The sequence below is a fragment of the Ursus maritimus genome, unplaced genomic scaffold, assembly GCF_017311325.1.
Source record: "Ursus maritimus isolate PB19 unplaced genomic scaffold, ASM1731132v1 scaffold_21, whole genome shotgun sequence".
In the NCBI taxonomy this organism is placed as follows: Eukaryota; Metazoa; Chordata; class Mammalia; order Carnivora; family Ursidae; genus Ursus; species Ursus maritimus.
The window spans coordinates 50,765,887-50,788,022 of record NW_024424564.1 but is presented as its reverse complement, the minus strand read 5'-3'; the positions used below and the strand labels follow the sequence as shown (position 1 = coordinate 50,788,022).

General features: G+C 46.6%; 1 protein-coding gene across 1 annotated transcript in view; it reads left to right on the top strand.

Moving 5' to 3' along the window:
- Positions 1 to 22,136, top strand: part of ARFGAP3 (ADP ribosylation factor GTPase activating protein 3) — a 48,545-nt gene that overhangs the window by 18,498 nt on the left and 7,911 nt on the right. The window contains exons 7-14 of the mRNA XM_040637659.1: positions 4,528 to 4,587; positions 5,899 to 5,945; positions 6,533 to 6,675; positions 9,905 to 10,033; positions 10,466 to 10,588; positions 15,585 to 15,716; positions 20,574 to 20,697; positions 21,340 to 21,430. Of these exons, the coding sequence (XP_040493593.1) occupies positions 4,528 to 4,587; positions 5,899 to 5,945; positions 6,533 to 6,675; positions 9,905 to 10,033; positions 10,466 to 10,588; positions 15,585 to 15,716; positions 20,574 to 20,697; positions 21,340 to 21,430 (849 nt within the window). The remainder of the gene's footprint in view (positions 1 to 4,527; positions 4,588 to 5,898; positions 5,946 to 6,532; positions 6,676 to 9,904; positions 10,034 to 10,465; positions 10,589 to 15,584; positions 15,717 to 20,573; positions 20,698 to 21,339; positions 21,431 to 22,136) is intronic.

The following is a 22,136-nucleotide window of genomic DNA, read 5'->3' as shown; positions in this document are numbered from 1 at the left end:
TCAATTTTAAAAACGATCATGTAAATAGTCGATACCTAATGATTTGCATTTGGTGATTTTATTATACGATTTTATTTATTTATCTAAAAGATTTTATTTATTTGAGAGGGAGAGAGAGCGTGCACGAGCGGGAGGGGGAGAGGGAGAGGGAGAATCTCAAGCAGAGCCCCATGCAGGACTCGATCCCAGGACCCTGAGATCCTGACCTGAGCCGAAGCCAAGAGTTGGACGCTTAACTGACAGTGGCAGGCAGGCGCTCTGGGATTATATTTATTGTAAATATACTTACATCAGTTGCTTGTATTTTAAAAAAATCACTTGAATAACAAGGATCAAGACCTCAACTTTTTCTGTTTTAAGATTGAACATTTTTTGTTAGCCAGAAAGTTCGTGTAAATTAACAGCACCGTTTGACGGCTGTGCAGGGCACCCCTGGGCTGTGGCGCCAAAAGCTTGGGCTGGTATAAACTGAGCCTGGAACTACTTTTGGGAACTTCGTGTCATAGGAAGAACCAAACACTCAACCAGCTTTATGACTAAGATTTTTGAGAAACTTTCTGGCAAGGGTTTTACTGGAGGGTTGGAGACTGACTGGTATTTATCGAGAAGAGAGTCTTAGAACAGTGGTCATTCAGGTCTCTGTGTGAGTGGGGTCGGGGAGCAGGCTGGAAGGAAAAGTCGCTTCATTTGTACTGAATTCTAGGTAAAAGGGTAGGAATGTCTGAGATTCCATCAAACAGCAGATTTTAGGATGCCTGTTTTTAATGTTACTGGTCTTAGGAGTCGACCTATCAGCAAACCAGGATGGGAACATTCTGCATCCTGGGGAACGGTGAGTGAATGGAATTGGGAGAAGTGTCTAGCATTTTGGAAAAAATAAGAAAATAAAGCAGAATTCCTTCTTTACTCTTTACGTCAACCTAAATTTAGTTGGTTTACTTAAATACAAATCACGAAAATATGAGGTTACTAGAAGAAACACGGGTGAAGCTTTTCTATGCATATTCAAGCCTCGTGAGAGGAAGAGATTAATGAATCTGTTACAGATACAACATTTCTGTTCTGAAGAAATGGTTTAATGACAAGTGATAAACGCTTGCAATCTGTATATAGATAAAAAGCTTGTTTCCTTAATATGCAAAGGATTCTGGCATGGCTGAGTTTGGTATGATGGGCAACCTGTGGGTTTTTTTGCACATTTCATTTTTTGTGCGTATGAACCCTAAATGCTTGCTAAGAACACATCTCTAAGTGGCGTTTCGATTTTCAGTTCCTTAGACCCGCACCACACTGCAGCCACACCGGCCCTTTGGTTCTTTCCTGTGTTTGCTTTATGTTTTGCTTGCAGTAGGGATCTGCCCCCTGGTAGCCATGTGGCTGCCTGCCTCCTGGAGTCTCTGCTCGAGGGCCTGTTGTTAAGAGGCCACGTCCACCCCACGGGCACTCCGGCCACTACCACATTTCTGCGTCTGGTCTCGCTCGTAGTGCGGCACCTTGGTTCTGGGAATGACCCTGCCCCGTTAGCTCATGGGCTGTGAGCAACTCCAGGGAGAGGTGGTTTTTTAAGAGGTGGTTTTTTAAGATAAGGAGTCTGCCTGAGCCATTGATCCGTAAGGACAGAAGAGACAAAATAATCCCGACACAGTCCTGACTAACGCAGAGAAAAGGTAGGCTTTGTACCTCCCGAGAGTACAGAAGACAATCTGAATGTTGTACTTACAACTAATTAGCATAAAAGGCCTTGGAGCTCACGTGCCACGGAAGCCCGTGCGCCCTCTGGAGTCCGGGTGTCTCGTTTGTTTTACTACCAGGAGACAAAGGTAACTACCTGCAGAACAAGATTTTGTTCTTATACATATTTTTTTTTTTTGAGATTTATTTATTTATTAGAGAGCGTGCTCGTGTGCAGGTGGGGCAGGGGCAGAAGGGGAGAGAGCATCTTCAAGCAGACTCCCTGCTGAGTGCGGAGCCCGAGGTCATGTGGGGCTCCATCTCACGACCCTGAGCCGAAGCCAAGAGTTGGACACTCAACCAACCGAGCACCCAGGCTCCCCTGTTGTAAATATTTTATTTAATTATTTTTTTTTAAAGATTTTATTTATTTGACAGAGATAGAGACAGCCAGCGAGAGAGGGAACACAGGCAGGGGGAGTGGGAGAGGAAGAAGCAGGCTCCTAGCGGAGGAGCCTGATGTGGGGCTCGATCCCAGAACGCCGGGATCACGCCCTGAGCCGAAGGCAGACGCTTAATTACTGCGCCACCCAGGCGCCCCTTGTAAATATTTTAAAATCTACATTCTTACCTGAAGAGTTCCTCCCGAAGGCTTTATTGTTTAGAATGCCACCCCCCCCTTGCCCCCTGCAGCAGCATTTCCTCCTCGGTTCCCCACCAGAGTCTCACCAGCAGTTCTCAGCTCTCCAGGCCGAGCCCAGCATTTCCCTTGTCAGCGTGGGGCGACAGGGTGCAGTCTTGAGTCAACTTAAGGGTTACATAATGAAAAGGGAGATCAAAAGAATTGTGACCAATGGAATGTGGGTCCTGACATCCTCTGCCTAAGTGTCCTTATTCCCTGGCATTCCTCCAGTGCCCAGCAGTTCCTGGCCCATGGTAGGTAATAAGAAATGTGTAGTCAGCCCTTTTTCCACAAAATGCCATTGTTCTCACTCATCCTGCTTTGCCTACTCCAATGCCTTAAGTAGAGTTTACCTTTTAAATATTTATAGGGGCTCCTGGGTCGCTCAGTCGGTGAAGTGGCTGACTCTTGATTTTGGCTCAGGTCATGATCTCGGGGTCCTGGGATCGGCTCCTTGCTCAGCGGGGAGTCTGCTTAAGATTCTCTCTCTCCTCCCTCTGCCTCCCCCGGCTGGTGTGTGCCCTCTCTCAAATCTTTTTTTTTTTGAGAAAGAGCACACGAACAGGGAGGGACAGAGGGAGAAGGAAAGAGAGAATCTTAAGCAGACTCCACATTCAGCACAGAGCCTGACATGGGACTTGATCTCACAGCCCTGGGATCATGACCTGAGCCAAAATCAAGAGTTGGACCCTTAACCGACTGAGCCACCCAGGCGTCCCAAACAAATAAATCTTTAAAAATAAATAAATACTTATAAGATATGTTTCCTCTAAATCTCTGTCAGGCCTGTCATGTTTTAAATAACAGCTTTATTGACATAAAATTCAATGCATCATAAAATTTACCCTTTTTTAAACTGTTCAGTTCAGTGGTTTTTGTGTATTCACAAGGTTGTGCCACCATCGACACTGTTTACTCCAGAACATTTTCAGCAGCCCCCAAAGAAAGCCTGTACCTGTGAACAGTCCCCATTCTGCCCTGCTCCCCAGCCCTGGCAAGCACCAGGCTGCTTCTGTCTCTAAGGATTTGCCTGTTCTAGGCGTTTCATCTCGATGGAATCCTACGATGTCGGGTCTTCTGTGACCAGCTTCTTGAGCTTAGCGTCATGTTTTCGAGGTCCGACCAAGTCGTAGCAGGTGTCAGGACTTCATTCCGTTTTCTGACCAAGTAATATCCCATGGCCTGGATAGATTGCATTTTATTTATTCAGTTTTTTAAAGATTTTATTTACTCATTTGACAGAGGGAGCACAAGCAGGGGGAGTGGCAGGCAGAGGGAGAGGGAGAAGCCGGCTCCCTGCGCAGCGGGGGAGCCTGCTGTGGGGCTGGATCCCAGGATCCTGGGATCATGACCTGAGTCGAAGGCAGATGCTTAACCGACTGAGCCACTCAGACGCCCCTTGTTTATTCATTTTTAAAGTAATAAAATTAAGATAAAATATTTTTTAAATGAAGACATAATAGAGTTTCCTAACCAGAATCATTTTTTTAGGCAAACTAGAAAACAGCACAGATTTCCTGGCACCTGGAAATTTAGGTTTCTATCACTGATAAGATTGGCGTTGTAATTTACCAATATTAACATATATTGGGTGTATAATCCATGTATGTACTAGGTATCTCAGAGCAATTCATTTTACAACACCAGATCGTAAGGTAGAATTTCGAGTAATTAGAGATCACTAACATTTTTATCCTATAAAGCAACTGGATAAAAAGTATACTTCTGTTTCAGTGGACTTTTAAATCAAAATTCTTTTTTTTTTTTAATTTTTTTAATTTTTATTTTTTTAATTTTTATTTTTTTTTTAAAGATTTTATTTATTTGACAGAGAGAGACAGCCAGCGAGAGAGGGAACACAAGCAGGGGCAGTGGGAGAGGAAGAAGCAGGCTCCTAGCGGAGGAGCCTGATGTGGGGCTCGATCCCAGAACGCTGGGATCACACCCGGAGCCGAAGGCAGACGCTTAACAACTGCGCCACCCAGGCGCCCCTCAAAATTCTTTTTTTTAATCAAAATTCTTATGATAAAATAGAATATGGAACTAGACAGAAAAACAGTCATTGGCAAAACGGGGCAAGATATGTGGAACCGAGAAAGTACAATTTATTACACATTCAGAGCGCGTTTGAGGAGTGTGTTTTCTATATTAATAGCAGTATATTTACCTTTCAGGCGGACCAGAGCGAGGACCGAGCGTGGAAGGTCTTAATGCACCAACGAAGGCTGCTTTAGGTAATAGGCCTATGACTCCACGTTCTGATTTAGAGAGTAAGATCATTACGACAAAAAATGCATCCCGTCTGTACGTTCTACCTAGATTTTGTAGACTTAACACGGCATCGTGACCATTAATCTGTTAATAAGATTTTATTGAGTAAAAAAATGCCGTTCCATTCAGCCAGCTTGAGGCCCGTGAATTGCCTGCCTGAAGCTGCTGTTGGTGCCGTTGATTTGCTCATTTGTGTTGTGCTGGTTTGTTCCCAGCGTGAGCAGAGGGAGGGCAAGCAGCCCCGTCATTCCCGTTGACTCAAGAACTGCTAGTATTTTCTTCTCTTTCTGATTTTACAGTGATCTTTAATGTTTCATTATCAGAGAATTACATCCTGAAATCAGTGCATATTACTTGGCATTAATTGGAAAACAAGTACTTGGGTGAAAAATAGCTAAACTATTAGAAATGTTCGGGTATTTTCATCCTGCGGGAACAGCCTTGTGGGAGGTTGGGGGCAGATTGTGTGACTACCGCCACACGCATCCAGAAGGAGGCGATGGAAAGAGAAACTTCCATGGGTCTCTTTTTCACACTTGAAATGTAATGATGTTAAGGTCTCATTAGGGCTAAATTTGAATCTTCGTTGTTTGTGGTTTTATGCTGTCTTTTCCTATTAAACCACATTCTCATCTTCGTAAGAAAAAAGTTAAAATTTTATTCTTACTGCATCTCGTAAACATAGAATATATAATCTATGATTAATGTTTACCCAGAAAACAATTTTTAAGGAACTCTCTCTTAAATCATCATAGATTTTTGTACAATTTAGAAGGTACTGCTACTAAAATAATGGAATGCTTTATAATTCGTGTTGATGAATAGATAAAATCTGTAGTAAGTCAAGGTGAAAAAACATCACTGCTTTAGTTGCATACATAATGCCTGGCTAGCTTAATATTTTTAAGTAATTCTAAAAGTTTTTGAAGAGCAGATCTTAATAGAGCTTGTCCTGATACACATGAGAAGTGCTCCTGAAGAAAGCTTCATATGGGGCCAGGCCGGGCGCTCTCTTTCTCTTCAGTGTGTATGCAGAAAACGTTTTCTCCGAGTTTGGATACTGCCTGCAAATACCGAGAAACTCCATTTAACCAAGCTCTTAATGTAAAGTACACTGATACGCTTGAGCCTTCTGGGTGACAAACCCATGTGGAAAATGTTACAGTCTCTTAAATAATGATATGCGGTGTCTTAAGATTTGGTTAAAGATACACTAAAAATAGAAAAATTGTGTATTTCTATTGGGCTGACTTTCTACTTTTTATTTTTGGCAGAGGTGTCCTCTCTCATAAAAAAGAAACCAAGTCAAGCTAAAAGAGGAGTGAGTATCGTGTGTAAATACCTGGTAACTCAGCTCTAAAGTAGCCCCCGCTCTCGAGAGAGCCGCCTTTGTCACTCCCATATTGTGTACGATGCATGTGGCTTTGAGGAAGAACCTGTGCTTTGTGCAATGAGATGAATGTTAGACGTAGTGAAGATTTTCTAGAATGAGTGTTCGACGACATTTTTCTGTCGACAACATTTTTTTAAAAAATCAGCAGAGGCTCTGTGGGAGTCCCTGTCATATGTGCATTTCTGTAAGCGATGCCATTGCTCCAGGCTTGGAGGGTTGCTGAGCTTTCGGAGACCACGGCTCCCTTTAGAGGGCAGGCACCAAGGCAGCCACTTTGTCACCTCGCGGCTGCGTGATCGCAGTCAGGTCACTTAACTTGCCTCAGCTTGAGCTGCTCATCTGTGAACTGGGGCTGACAGTAATGCCAGCTTGACAGGGTCGTGAGGACTAAGTGAGAGAACAGATGTAAAGTGCAGGTCACAGTGCCCGGCAGGTAATAAAGCTCGTTACGTGTCAGCTGTTGGCGCAGAAGCTCTCAGCAGTTTGGGTAGAATCTGATTCTGTTTATCTTCTAGCTTGGGGCCAAAAAAGGAAGTTTGGGAGCCCAGAAAGTGGCGAATACATGCTTTAATGAAATTGAAAAACAAGCCCAAGCTGTAGATAAAATGAAGGAACAGGAAGACCTTCTGGCCAGGGCGGCACCTAAGGAAGAATCAATGTAAGTTTGACTTAGTTCCAATAGTGTGTTTTTAGTGAATGAAACCATTAATCTGTTAATCACACAACTCTGAGGTTTGCTTTCCAGATGCCATTTTATTTTATTTATTTGTTTGTTTGTTTGTTTGTTTATTGGCTGCTGGGGAGGGGGGCTGCCTGGATTGGAGAAATTGGAATGATAAGGTGGAGCACCTTGAAGTCAGGCCAGTCGTTTTACGTTTTATCCGAGAGGAGCACTGGAATGAAGGGATGCATTTTGGAAAGTGAGTTTGGTAGTGAGATCGGGACACACAGAATGTGGGCCAGAAGCTGGAAGCCAGGAGGCCAGTCAAGGGAATGGCTTAAGTATGCCCTGAAGGCTCTTGAGAGGCCCCGTTCGTGTTGGGAACAGAAGAGCGGCGTGGCGGTCTGCAGAGTGCCTGTGCTGGGTAGAAACGGTCACGGGGAGAGCAGAGCGCAGGGTGAACACAGCACAGACAGGAGAGGCAGCTTGGGTTCCTAGTTCTTACGTGTGTTTATTTTACTTCTGGATATTTTCTCTTCTCTTCATGTGTATTCCATCAGTTCTGCTTCAGTTACTGTAGGCGGCGTCATGAAGAAAATAATAATGCTTATTTTATGCGGTTTGATGCTTTGAGGATGAACTTAGTTCACGCTCCTGCAAGTGCACCAGACAATGCCTGACGCAGGGGGAGGGCTCAATTTGTGTGAGTCTTACTATTCACACTAACAGTCCGCGGAGGGACTTTCTGGTTGCTAAGCCCTGAGGATTTGAAGTTGTTATTTCTCCTTGTCATTTAACTCGAAGAACATAGGGGGCAGCACTAAACTGTAGTTAGGCTAAATACGGTTTGAAATGCTTTCTGTAACATGTGCTTCCTTGGGTCACAGACCTCGCTTTAATTTCTCTGTGCTAGGTTCTCGACCCTGGGAAAGCGGGGCATGGTCAAATCTGAGGCCTCACACTGCTCCTCTTGAGGTTGGGAGTGGGCTGTGTGCAGATTGCTAGGCTGTGGTTTTCCTGGAGCGTGGAAAATCCAGTGGGAGCCTGTCCGAAGGCAGGGAACGCAGGAAGCACCAGCTTCCTCCCTGCGGGTCCGTGGATGGAGATTAGCGCAATAATGTTAGCAGCAGCCCTGCCTTAACTGGTAGCTTTCTTTAGGACAGTCACGGCGTACACGCAGAGATGTGGGCCCCGGGGGGTTCTGGATCTGATTTGGGAAGCGGCTTTTTTGGCCACGTTCAGGACAGGCTCGCCCGAAACACTGTCCTCCCTCTCAGCCCCGGGCAGCCCAGTTCCACCAAACCGGGGCTGCGCCAGCCCAAGACAGTAACACACATTTTACCCTTAAGATGCAACAAGCCTGTTCCGCAAGTTCTCGTTGTAATGGCTGTGAATAGTTACTTCAGCTCAGTACACTGTCAAGAGCAGCAGTTTCCTCTCTCGTCAGCCTGTGAAATTCTAACTGTCCGTGCACTAGCCTCGTCCTCACCGCCTGGCAGGCAGTTCCTGGGCCCCCCCCCTCAGAGGGGTCTGCACTGTCGGTGGGGAGAGTGGGAAGAGGCAGAGCTGCTCCCCTTGCTTGATCTCAGTGGCTTAACGCCCTCCCTTGAGCCGGGACCAGGAAGGGCTCCCGCACTTTGAGAAACACGAGTCTCGACTTCTTAATTCCATTGGTGTGACGGGAAGCCTGGGCGGTCAAGTGCATGCTTTTCATGGGCAGGAGACCCAGTCCCATGTCAGATCTGGAGTAGGAAAGCTCTCCCATCTCCTCTCTCCCTAGTAGCACCGTTTCCCCCCATCCATTCATCTTCTCCAGAAGAATCTGGTGCTACCGTTTTATCTATTCATGATTTTCTTTTTTTTTTTTTAAAGATTTTATTTATTTATTCGACAGAGATAGAGACAGCCAGCGAGAGAGGGAACACAAGCAGGGGGAGTGGGAGAGGAAGAAGCAGGCTCCTAGCGGAGGAGCCTGATGTGGGGCTCGATCCCATAACGCTGGGATCACGCCCTGAGCCGAAGGCAGACGCCCAACCGCTGTCCCACCCAGGCACCCCTATCTATTCATGATTTTCAACAGATCTGTTGTCTTCCTCCAAAAAGTATACTCAAAGCTATTACTTACTTTCTGAGTGATAAAACTGAGTACATTGTGAGAATCTGTTCGGTAGGAATAATAGTAAAGAGAGCAGACTACCAGGTCAAAACAAAAACAAATCGTGCTTGGCTTACTAAGGAAGAAAACAGCAGAAGGATCTTTTTTTTTCCATTTTTTTTTCTATTTTCTGTTGACTATGTTTTTCTAGTAGGACATTCCGTTGTCATTCCCTGGTAATACAGAGAAATGTATTTATATTAGTATGGAATTCACACAGTGCCTTACGAGGAATTCATGACATTTCACACAATTTTATAAAATGGATAATAGCTTAGAGTTCCTGATACGATGGATGCGTCACCTTTCAGGACCCCGACGTTTTGTTGCTGTCTTACTAATATAAAATACTCTTGTTATTGCTGATACAGGCATAGTTTTCTTTGTGAAAAATCAAGTATTTATAACATTTTTAGAAATCTGGGGGCCGGGGACAGTGGCGTATGCCTCTTTTTACCCCTGTGGTGCATCATTCGTAACAGCTTTTGATAAACCGATCTTTATAGTGTCTGACTTGCAGCGCTGTTTTAAATGCTCTCAGAAGCCTGATGATACAGAGATCTTCTGAAGAATCCTTTTGCAATTAAGTAACTCCTTCTTAATTTATCTGTTTGTAAAGTCAAATACATATAAGTGTGTGGGTGGGTGTATACTTAAAACCAAGCAAACCAGTGAGACTAACCTACTTTGGCTCTGTAATGTGCAAGTATAAAGGAAATATTAATCCAGGTAAGGAATTCTGCTTTTTACTATCTCGTTTGACATAATTTCTGTGTGTAACATGTAATTCTGTAGCAGGTGGTATAGACCATTGTTACGTGATGATGGCTGATGGGAACTGGAACAGTTCGGCAGCAACCAAAAGTGGCTGTAAACTCATTCAAATTTTCTTGAGCGTCTGCTCAAAGAAGACCTTTAGGGGAAGAAAGTGCCAACTTGCCTTCCTAATTATTAATTATGGAAAGCGGCACAAAGCTCAAATTACAAGCGACGTGTTTAATTTTGCGTAGTGCTCTAACTGGAGAACACAGAATTAAAGCTAAATTAAGGAGTATTTGGTTTTTCTGGCAGGGTTTCGTCACTGCGATTAGCCTATAAGGATCTTGAAATTCAAATGAAAAAGGACGAGAAGGTGAACACGAGTGGCCAAAAAAAGGTAGAGTCAGAGAGACTCGGCATGGGATTCGGAAACTGCAGAAGGTACGTGGCTTCCAGGATTTAAGCCGGGTTGCTGATCGTGAGTGGCTTTTTCCTTATTAACGTCAGCTTGAAAACTATTTTTTCTTGATTACTTCCCTTCTTCGGTTTTTTCCTTTAAATGTCAGCATAGCATGAAAAATTCCAAATTTGACTCTCAGAAAAAAGGAAATAGGCCTGACTCGTCACTAAGCGGACGCCATAGACAGAACTGATACGTGTGACTGTTTTGTGTAATTAGTTCCAGTCCTCGCTAAGGATTTTCAGCGCTGATGCCAAAAGATATACGTACTGTTTTTATCGCTCGTGCTTTTAACCCCACCAGTACGTTTTTGTTGTTGTTGGGAGTATAGATTAAAATGTGCGTTCTTCTGTGAACACAGGTGTCCTCACGAACGAATGTAATTTTTCCCCATTTTATTCTGTTTTCTCAAGTGGTATTTCGCATTCCGTGACTTCAGACATGCAGACCATTGAACAGGAAACACCAGTCATAGCAAAACCCAGAAAGAAGTACAGTGATGACAATGATGATTCATATTTTACTTCCAGCTCAAGGTAATGTGCTAAAAATCAACCATAATGTGTTGTTTTGAAAGGCAGCAAAAGCTGTGGACTGACTCGCTTATTTGCATTAGGAGCAAATTGCAAGTCCGTTTATTTCATTCCTTTCTAAAGCTTAGCTGGAGTCAAGGGTGTCCTTTGGGAAAAAAAAAATTGGGGAAACATTCACAAGTGGACCGTGCTTGCAAGTATTAAGATGTTTGAGAATAAAAATCATCGACCCAGAGTTAAAGTTAGAGGTTGGAATTTATGTTTATCTGAGTGTGAAATTGGAGAAAAAAGTAAGATCCCAGAGGTCCAGATCCTTTTGTTTCAGAATACCCATTTCCGGAGTCTCCAGCGGGCAGGACAGAAGATTAGGTGAACACTGCTGTGTGTGTGTATCGAGTCATGGAAAACGCTAGTGTGCGCTGAGGGCTCCCAGGGTAAGCCGGCTTCCGGCGCGTCGGCATTCGCCGTGAGCTCCGTGTGAAGCCGACCGTGGCTGAGTGCGGTGGTTCAGGTTCAGGGGCTTGAGGGGCAGGAGAACAAGTTTAAACTTGAACCGACTCCCTTTGGGGGGGGTTCTTCTGAGAACCTGACCGGCACGGGGAGAGTCCCGCTAAAAAGGCACCGCATACGCCTGGGCTGGTAACTGGAGGTGGGCAGCAGCCGGGGGCACAGCGGTAAGAGTGTAGGCCCCTTAATGACTGTGTGACCTTGGCCAAGATACTCAGCCTCTCGGTGCCGCAGCTTCCTCGTCTGTAAGTTAGGGATACTGGCGTCTGCCTCGCAGTATTGTGCGGTGAGGAGGGGACATGAATTCTTGCAAATGGAGTGTTCAGGATAGTGCTTGACTATGCTTCGTGTTCTGTTTAGCTGCTGTTATGATACAGAAATTCAGTTCAAGAAGCGAGGGACCCAGTTGAAATGTTTAATTACTGTTGGATACTTAACCACATTGCGGGCCTCCTTCAAGTTCGGAGGTCGGGAAAATCGAAGGAGTGCCTGTCACTAACGGGCCCCATCGCGCACGTCTGGAAGGGCGTTACTGTCGTCTGGCCGTTACGTAGGCTTCAGGCGTTTTCATACATAATGATGGACGTCTGCTTCACAATACAGCCAGTACAGATCCGTGTTAAGTATTAACTAGAAGCCAGTTGTGAGATCCATTCTTCAGAGTTCGTTGGTTAGTACTAGCCTTAAAAAAATTCTTCTCGCATAGCTTCCCGTTATTTCAGTCCATGTGTTTTACCAAAAACAGGGAGCAGTTGAGTGGTGTTCCTGTCGGAGACGGTGGGAGGGGGGGTTCTCTTTGCCTGCTGCAAGTCACCTGTACGACACACAGGTTTCGGATTCCATAGAGGTCACTCCCGAAGCACGCCTTTTAACCGTATTTAAATACGTTTTCTACGGGATGAAATTAAATGTGTAACTTGATCTGGGAGCTTCATGCACATAGATCATTTCAGATGCGCTCTTTGAATGAGCGAGTGCGTCTTAGGAGACTCGAGGTGACGTGGGTTCCACACTGGCCAGTTTGGCTTCTCCACACCTTTTTTATTATTTCACTGCTCATTAGCACCTCCTGCCCATGAAAGCATAGAAAAGAAAAGAAATTTCAAGTTAAGTCAGCACCGCTGCTTGGCAGCCAAGTAGCAAAGAAATGGCTGCAAGTGAAGTTATCCATGGAACGGGCCCTGAGAAACTTCTGGAGAACGTCACTGGCTCTAGGTCACTGATCGGCTCCCGGGGGGCTATATCTGCCTTGTCAGGAGCCTCAGGAATCCAGAAGCTCTTTCTCCAAAAGCTTTAGTCGGAAGAGTTAGTCCTAAGGCCTTTCTTGCTATGAAACAATGATTTATGGTTTGAAACGTGGGAGCAGGTGTTTTTATACAGACCTCACTTAGTGGGCTCCCGCCAGAGAGACCTTGGCGTGTCCTCATCCCCTGCAGGTTGTCCACCAGGAGCGTGAGTGCCCCTGCTCGGTTGTAACCACTGCGAGTAGAACAAGGACACTCTTAGTTCCCTGGCAACTGAGAGAAAGAGGACACAGCCTCTGGGAGAGCCAGCATATTCGCTCTGTGAAGAGCGTGCACTGCTTCCAAATTATTCATTAGCCCATTAGAAGTTGAACATTATGAATTATGAAAGAATGCTGTTTCTATTAAAAATAAGATCCACCGTATCTTTGGGCTTTTTAAAATTGAGTTCCATTATATTCAGGATGTAAACAATGTAATTATATACTGAGTACAAAATAATGACCCCAGAACAATTTGCCCAGCCTCCTGCAGTCAGCGTGGCCTCACTGGGGCAGACAGTTGTCTACGGCTATAAATCCCATTCATACGTGCTGCGGGGGTACTTCTGTCACGGGCTTGTAAGGAACGTCCTCAGGGTTGGATGCGGATGGAGTGCGAGAGTAAAATACAAGGGACAAGCACTGAGAACCAGGATCCAGAAATCAGAACATTGGGAAGTCAGTCATTGGAAGTCGGGGACGGCTGTTGCTCAGTCAGCCCATCCTTCCAGTGGGCCTGAGGCCTGGCGGGGTAGCTGACTGTGCCCCCGAGGGGTGCTGCACGCCCCCCGCATCGGTTGGCGCAGAGAGCCCACCCCCACGCCCAGCCGCCCCAGCACGCAGAACACTGCCCGGTGCTCCTGCTGACCGGTGGGATCCTAGCAGGATGGCTTTCTCTCTGCTGAATTTTCCATAGCCCAGTCATTCAGAAACTCCGATGCCCGCATATTCCAAGATAAGCACTTGGGCGTACATGAATGAAGACCGGTTCCTTGGAGTGACAACTAAATCTGCGACACCCTAAGGCCCAGCAGCTCAGAGTTGTGAAGAGTCTGAAAGCTCCAGCCACCCCCTGTCCAGTGCTTCCCGCCCTGCCCCACCCCCAGCATCGTCCAGGGGACCACGCGGTCCCCACCTGCACGGCACTCGCTCTCCTCCTCAAGACAGCCATTCGGTCCAAGGGCAGCTCCATGAGGAATAATACCTCTACTTACACACCTCCCTGGGTTTCTGAGCCCAAATCAGCCAGCCCCGTGCAGGCAAGGACTAAGTATGTCTCCTTGCCCTGTGTCCTCAGCTCCTCACTGATGCTTACTAACGATTTCTTAAATTGCTCATTGACTTGGTCTTAATTCTTCTGCTTGAACTCTTACAAATAAGTCTCTCAAATAATTGAAGGTAACTTTCCAGGCCAATGTGCCTCCCACATTTTGGAAACCTTCTTCCTCTGAACCACTTGAAGTCTCCTTGTCCAAGGCTCCAGGCTCACCCGCCCATCAGCCACAGAGAGAGCCTGACCCATTCCTCGCCGACACACAGATCCACTCTGATCTGCGTCTTCCTTCCTGGGGAGAGGAGGCCAGTGTAATGAGATTTGCTCTTAATGACCTCCTCGCTAGAGAAGGCAGAGGCCACTTTTGGAAATTCTGCTTTCTCTCTATTACCCATGTAAAGTCACACCATCTGCTTCAAATAGCAAGTTTATCCCTCCTAGCTTTTTTCTTTTCTTTTCTTTTTTTTTTAACCAAGAAAAAGAGTATGTTCTCACCATTTCCACTCCCAGATCTTAGCTCATCTGGGCCCTTGGCCTGTTTGTTCTCGCAGGTTCCTGCTGCCCCCTCTGATTACAGGCGCCTCTGGCTGCCCAGGCTTTCCTTCCATCTCCGTACTTCTCATGACGTCGTGTGCCGCTTTTGTTACTCTGCAGAATGCCTCGTGGTGTTTTTGAAAGTCTCCACATCCTCTGCAGCACCTTTCCTTCCTCAGGACCTAAGCCTTGGATCTGCCCCTTCTGAGCATCTTGAACCCCACCTTTATTTTTATTTTTTTTTAAGATTTTATTTATTTATTTGACAGAGAGAGAGACAGCCAGTGAGAGAGGGAACACAGCAGGGGGAGTGGGAGAGGAAGAAGCAGGCTCCCAGCGGGGAGCCCGATACGGGGCTCGATCCCAGAACGCCAGGATCACGCCCTGAGCCAAAGGCATTCGCTTAACGACTGAGCCACCCAGGCGCCCCAGAACCCCATCTTTCAATGGAGTGCGTATCTGGCAGGGCTCTTTTCCATCCTAGGCTGTTGTGAATTGTGAGGCTCCATGGCACGTCCCCCTCAGCCATCCATCTCTGTCGTGTTCCAGACAAACCCGGCTGCTCGCGGTCAGGACCTGTTCTGTCAGCCTGCAGGACGGAAGGCTGCCATTGAGTTTGGCTCTCGAAGCAAGGCCCTGCTCAGTGATGCTCGGCTACAAAAGTGTAAACCGATCTAGAAGGCCGGCCTCTCCTCAGAGAAGCTGACAGATCAGGTCCACCCCGAGCTCCAGGCTGCCGGAGCTCTGCAGACGGCCCAGGGATAGCCGTCCGTAGCTGCGCGTCTGGCTCGAGGAGGCTAATTAGCGTCCTTTCCGTGAAGTGGGAGTTGGGAGTTAGTGTTAGGATTGAAGGCTTACGCTGGGGGTAACACGGCAGGGAGTGCCAGCAAGGAGCTCCTTGAATGGGGTTTTTGTTGTGACTACCTAACTGGGCAGAACTAGACGCAAAGAAAGCAAAATATGTAACCTCGAGTTGGTAAAGACACTCGAAGATGTCACATGCTACCGGATGGGCGCAGTTAGGCTGCACTGACAAGTATCCGCCCCGTCTTAAAGGCTTAACACAGTGGGGGTTTACTTCTTGTTCAGCTGAGGGTGCAGGTGACCGTCCAGATTACCTGGCCTTTGGGCGGCACCTTGATTTTCCTGACGGATGGAGGCTTCTGCCTGAGTCTGTCGCACCTGGAAAACACCACCTTGTCTTCCATGTGGCGTGGGGAGGGGGGACTGGGCGCATCGAGTGCGGGCACTTTAAAGGCTTGGAAAGGGCCCTCCTCGTGCCTGGTGCCATCTCGTCCGTCAGCTCTAGTCCCGTGGCGCTCCCACCTTCAAGGGCCGGGGAGTGTAGCGTGGAGGATATCAGCAAGGTCTCCCAAGTCACTGTCCCTCTTTTCATCCAGGTACTTGGAGGAGCCGATGGAGTTCAGGAGCAGTTCTTTTTCCAGCTGGGATGACAGTTCCGATTCTTACTGGAAGAAAGAGGCCATCAAAGATACTGACGCCATCCTGAAAACCACAGGCTATTCAGACAGGTAGGAACACAAACGGGGATTGTAAATAGTGAGGCCACGCAGCTCTAGCGAAAATCTCTAAGACTAGTAAATGATTTTATTTACTATTTCAAGAATGTTCTTCGCATCCCCGTCTGTTTTCTGACCCTGCAATTTTGCCTTTCCCAGAATGTCATAGAAATGGAATCATACAGTAACTGGCCTTTTTCGACTGGCTTCTTTGACTTTTCATGGCGCATTGGAGACTCTGGTCATGATGTTGTGTTCCTTCCTCTTTATCGTGGAGCCGCGTGTCCCTTCACCTGTCGAAGGAGCAGCTCCAGTTGTTGGTCATTATGAGTGAAAGATTTCGTAATCGCCCGTCCAAACCGGGAGCTGCTGAGCGTGCAGGGAGACATGACGAATACGTTGGGACAGGAGGCGCAGCCTGGGACTGTGCTCGGTGACAGGAGACCCTCATTCTGTGTCCTGCGTGACGTGGGGCTGCGTCATGTGTGTGTTACGAACAGCGTCCTCAGTATTCACTCGCTGAGGGTCTGTGGCGCTGAAGAGGGATAGGACTGGTCTGTGTAAATAGGAAAATTCCTTCAAATGTTGGGTGCTTTGGATATTTATTCATGTTTTTATTAGAATTTTCAGGCTTTTTAAAGTGGCCTGAAATCCTTGTACAAAATTACCACAGTCAGCTTTTTAAAAAGTAAAATGGCATTGGTATACATTATAAATGAGAAATGCATTTGCCTCGCCTCAAATTAGTTTAACCTATTTGGTCTAGATTTTTTTTGTTTTCATTTTGTGTACTGAGAACACTTAAGATCCATATTTCAGCGAATTTCAAGTGTACGGTGCGGTATTATTTACTATAGTGCCCGAACTGTACTTTCCATCCGCAGAACTTATTCATCTTGTAAATGGAGGTTTGCGCCCTTTGAATATCTGCCCCTTTCCCCTGCCTCCAAGCCCATGGGAAACACTATTCTACTTTCTGTTTCTGTGAGTTTGACTTTTTTTTTTTTTTTTTAAGATTTTATTCATTTGAGAGAGAGTACAAGCCGGGGAAAGGACAGAGGGAGAGGGAGAGGCAGACTCCCCGCTGAGCAGGGAGCTTGATCCCAGGACCCCAAGATCATGACCTGAGCCGAAGGCAGACACTTAACCAACTGAGCCACCCAGGCACCCTGACTTTTTTTTTAAATTCTAGATTCTACCTATAAACGAAACTGTACAGTATTTTTCTTTCTCTGTTTGGTTTATTTCACTAGCATAATGTCCTCCGGGTTCATCCATGTTGTCACAAATGGCAGGATTTCCCCTTTTTTTTTTTTTTTTTTTTTTTTACAGCTGAGTAATGTTCCATTGTATATATATTTTCTTTATCCATTCATCCATCAACAGACATTTTGATCGTTTCCATATCTTGGCTACTATGAATAATGCTGCAGTGAACATGGAAGTGCAGAGATCTCAAGATCCTGATGTTGTCTGCTTCAGACACACCCAGAAATGGGATGGCTGGGTTAAGTGGTAGTTCTATTTTTAATGTTTCAAGAGACCTCCATGCTGTTTTCTCTGTGACTCACTCTGCTAATTTACAATCCCACCAGCCATGCACAGGGCTTCCCTTTTCTCCAGTTCCCGTCACTATGCACCTCTTTCGGTAATTGCCATCCTTACAAGTGTGAGGTGGTGTCTCGTTGTGGTTTGGATTTGCGTTTCCCTGGTGATGAGTAATATGGAGCATCTTCTCAGATACTCGGCCGTAAACTCCCTTCTTAGAACTGCTTTTGCTGTATTTCATAAGTTCTGATATGTTGTGTTTCCATTGTCCTTTGTTTTAAGAGATTTTCTTATCGCCCTTTTGATTTCTTCTTTGATCCATTGGGTATTCAGGAGTGTGTTGTTAATTTGTGAATTTTCCGATTTTCCTCTGGTTGTTGGTTTCTACTTTGAACGATTATGGTTGCAAAAGACACTTAATATGATTTCAGTCTTCTTTTTTTTTTTTTTTTAAGATTTTATTTATTTATTTGACAGAGAGAGAGAGACAGCGAGAGAGGGAACACAAGCAGGGGGAGTGGGAGAGGAAGAAGCAGCCTCCCAGCGGAGGAGCCTGATGCGGGGCTCAATCCCAGGACTCTGGGATCACGCCCCGAGCCGAAGGCAGACGCTTAAGGACTGAGCCCCCCAGGCGCCCCTGATTTCAGTCTTCTTAACTTGTTAAGACCTAACATAGGTCATGTTTTGTGACCTAACATATGATTTGTCCTGGCGAATGTTTGCATGCTTGAGAATGTGTGTTCTGCTGCTATTGGAGGGGATGTCCGGAATGTATCTGTCTGTCCATTTGGTCTAAGGTATTGTTCAAGTCCAGTTTTTCTTGATTTTCTGTCTGGGTGGTCTGTCCATTACTGAAAGTGGGGGCTGAAGTCTTCTGTTGTGATTGCAGTGCTCTCTCTTTCTCCCTTCAGATCTGTTAATATTTGTGGCATATATTTAGCTCCGATGTTGGGTGCGTACGTATTTACACTTATTATATCCTCCTGATGAACTGACCTCTTGTTAGTTATATAATGACCTTTGTCTGTTGTTATAGTTTTTATTTTACTTATTTATTTATGTATTTATTTTGAGGCGGGGAGGAGCAGAGGGAGAGGGAGAGATTCCCCAGCAGACACTCCTCTGAGTGTGGAGCTTGACTTGAGGCTTGACCCCACAACTGCAAGATCATGACCTGAGCCGAAATCATGAGTCAGATACTCAGTCCACTGCGTCACCCAGGCGCCCCTACGTTCATGCTTTTATGTTATTAATTACCATTCATCAGCTCAGCTTGCACAACTCCTTTTAGCATTTCGGCGGCGCCAGTCTGGTGGCTGGCAGGGCTTCGTTGTTGTTTGGTTTTGTCTCAGCACTTTGAATATATCATCCTGCTATCTCCCGGCCTGCTAGGTTTCTGCCGAGAAATCTGCCGATGGCCTTACAGGGATTCCATTGCATGTGAAGAGTTTCTTTTCTCCTGCAGCTTTCAAAATTCTTTGGCTTTTTTCCGTTATGCTCTGCTTTTTATTCCCGTGACCTACTCATTTCGAAACCGGAGGCCTGCGTCTCGCTTTCCCTTTTCACCCATTTTGCTCACCCCCTGTTACAGCTTCGGTCTGGTAACCGTCATTTGTTCTCCATAGTTTTAGTTCTGATTCTGCTTTTTGTTTGTTTATTCTCTGTGTTTTTAGATTCCATTTATGAGTGGAATCATATCATCTTTCTCTCTCGATCTCTGGCAGTTTTGTTATAAGGTGTCTGGTGAACGTCTCTTTGGGCTGAATCTCTCTGGGACTTTTGAGCTTCATGTATCTGAATGTCCACATCTCCAGACTGGGGAGCCCTTAGTCATTATTTCTTTAAATAAGCTTTTTGCCCCTTTCTCCCTCTCTTCTCCTGATGAAGAAGATTCTCCCGTATTGTATTATTTTTTTCCCATAATGCATAAATTTTTTTTCTTGTGGTGTGCCATAATTCATGTAGGGTTTCCTCCCTCTTTTTCATTCTTTTTTCTCCTTTGATTAGATAATTTTAAGTGACCTGTCTTCGAGTTCACAAATTCTTTCTTCCGCTTGATTAAGTCTACTGCTGATGTCCCCTATTGTATTCCTCAGCTCCAGAGTTTCCGTTTGATTCTTTTTTATGATTTCTGTTTCCATGTTGAGCGGCTAGTTTTGTTTTTGTGTTTTCCTGATTTCCTGGAGCTGTGGGTGTTCTTGTAGGTTGCTGAGCTTCCTTAAGACAATTATTTTGAAACCTGTCAGGCAATTCCTTGGGGACACTTATTGGAAAACTGATGTGTTCCCTCTGTGGCATCATGTTTCCTTGATTTTTCATGCTCCTTGGGTCTTGTGTTGCTGTCTTTGCATTTGAAGAAACAGTCACCTCCTCCTGTCTCTACTGACTGACTTGGGGTGAGAAATGCCTTCAGCGGCAGACCTGCTGGGGATTCTGAAGCTTTCTCAGACCTTTCCTATGTGTGTGCCCACTCCACACTACTTATTCTTTTTGGGGGATGAATTCTTAAGATGGTATGCCTTTTCTCAGTCCTACAAGGCCAGGCCAGGTGCTTGAGCTTCCTGTTTGCTTTCCCTCAGTGCCTTTAATGCTCAAGTTTGTATATTTTCTCCCAGTCCCACAGAGTTGGTCTGGCTTTCTGCACATGCCCAGAAGGCTTGTACTCACCATACGTGGGGGCATGTGCAGGGAGCCGACAATGGGTGGGGGGCTTGTGCGGGGATGAGGTGCACAGAGCACTGGGAGGCACCCATGGGCCAGTTGGGGTCCCCACAGGCAAAGTGTACCCAGCGGCTTGTGAGCGGGCTTCCTCATGGCGTCACGTCCACAAAGCGGTCAGCAGGACGTGCATGCCTTTAATGCGTTCTGAGCCCTGGCTGCTGTGCTTCCGGCAACTTCCAGCCCCTAAGCCATGCAGATCACCTCAGTATTCCGGATGGGGTGGGAAAGAAGGGGCATCCTCTGCAGTGTCCCACACAGTTGGGGAAATCAGGCACCCACTCAACACCCTCTTACCTTCCCTTGTGGGAGCTATTGTGGGCCGAGGGGATCTCTGTTGTTGCCGAGCTATGCCACCTTGGGGTGGGGGGTGACTCAGGCAAAGTGAAACTATTCCTCTTACCCTCCTCAATGTGTCTGGTCTTGGATTGTTTGTTCCGACAGTGTGCTTGAACCTCTCTGCTGCACTCCCACACTCCCGTAAAGACGTTCTTGCCTGTAGATGATTGTCAAAATCAGTGTTCTATAGCGGGATGATGGTAGAAAACTTCTATTCCACTGTCTTGCCGATGTCACTCCTGTTTTGGCTCTTTTTAATTGTAGATCTACTGCTCGCCGTAAGCCAGACTACAAGCCAGTCGAAAATACAGATGAAGCCCAGAAGAAGTTTGGGAACGTCAAAGCCATTTCATCAGATATGTACTTCGGAAGACAAGCCCAAGCTGACGTAAGTGTCCAGAGCATTGGAGTGTGGGCCGTGTAGAGCAGGACGCGAGCAGGGACACGAGGGTCTCGGGGGGCGGTGGTGGGTGCAGAGCAAGATGGACTCAGGCTGTGAGAGGCCGCTGCCTCGGGGTGCTGGCGTCAGGACTCGAACCCAGGTCTTCCTGACCGTTCCCCTCGCAGCCCCAGCTGGATGAGCAGCTGGAAGGTAGGGACCAGTCCTCACGTCTCCCTAATCCCTTTCTCAGTATTTTGAACAGACATCCATTGCCTACCTTTGGAATAATTTTCAGGCAATTTTCAATACAGATGTAATTTACTTAATTTTTAAATTGTTCTTAATGAAGTTAAATGAGGTAGACATGTTTTTGGAGGGTAGATACATTTATCTTCAGGTTGTTGCCCGTTAGAGGAGTCTTGCTAAGCAGAAGGATCTCACGGCAACGAGGGGGTCTAAGGTTTTGTTCTAACGTTGGGAGCGTGCTGGCGCAGAGCTCTTGGCGGTGTGCGTCCCTGACTGACGTGTCATTCTCGCTCTCCGGGTTCCCTCATGCTAGGCAGCAAATGACAGCACCTTCCTGATGCTTTCTGTTCAGTTGCTCACGGTGTTTGGAGCCTAATCCTTTCTATTCCTTGTCTTCTCTAGTACGAAACCAGGGCTCGGCTGGAGAGGCTCTCGGCAAGTGCCTCCATCAGCTCAGCCGATCTGTTCGATGAGCAGAGGAAGCAGGCGGCAGGTACTGAGCGCGGGGCGGGGCTGTCTCTACAGCCCGGGTGCGTTTTCTCTGCACAGACCTTTGTACTTTCCAAGGTTATCAGCAATTGTTATGTGATGCTCTTCCTCCCCCATGAGTCCGAGCAGACATTCCTATTACTCCAGGCTTTGCATGTCAGGAAACTGAGTCATGACATTTCACCAGCGTCCCCTAGGTTGCCCGGCAAGTCATCTTCCCGAAACAGTGTGTCGTAGTCCAGTGGGAACGTGGTGTCTGATGTGTGTGGTATCGCAGCCTCGCGGGGGGACAGCCCTGGGCTCCTAGCGTCACTGACCACTGCCTGCCTGAGACCTTGAGCATTTCATGGCACTTTTCACCTTAGATTCTCCTCTCCGAAGTGGGTGGATGATGCATCCCTCACAGGGCTGCCCTGAGGCTTCCGTGAGGTGCTGTGTATAAAGGGACACCTGGGGGTCCGGCACCGGCCCCAAGGGACGCAGAAGCAGATAGAACAGGGGAATCCGCCAGGCTCAGTCTTCCAGGGAAGGCAGGATGTGCACTTGGGAACAGGCAGGGGGAGAGGAATTTCCTGTCTCCCCATCCCTCTCAGGGTCCAGACCCCACTGAAGAGAGTCTGGGAGCCCCAGGGAGTGGACCTCAGAGCTGTGCCACTCTCTGCGTGTACCTCTGGGTCCCTGGGCCATGTTAGATCCCACCCAGGCCTCAG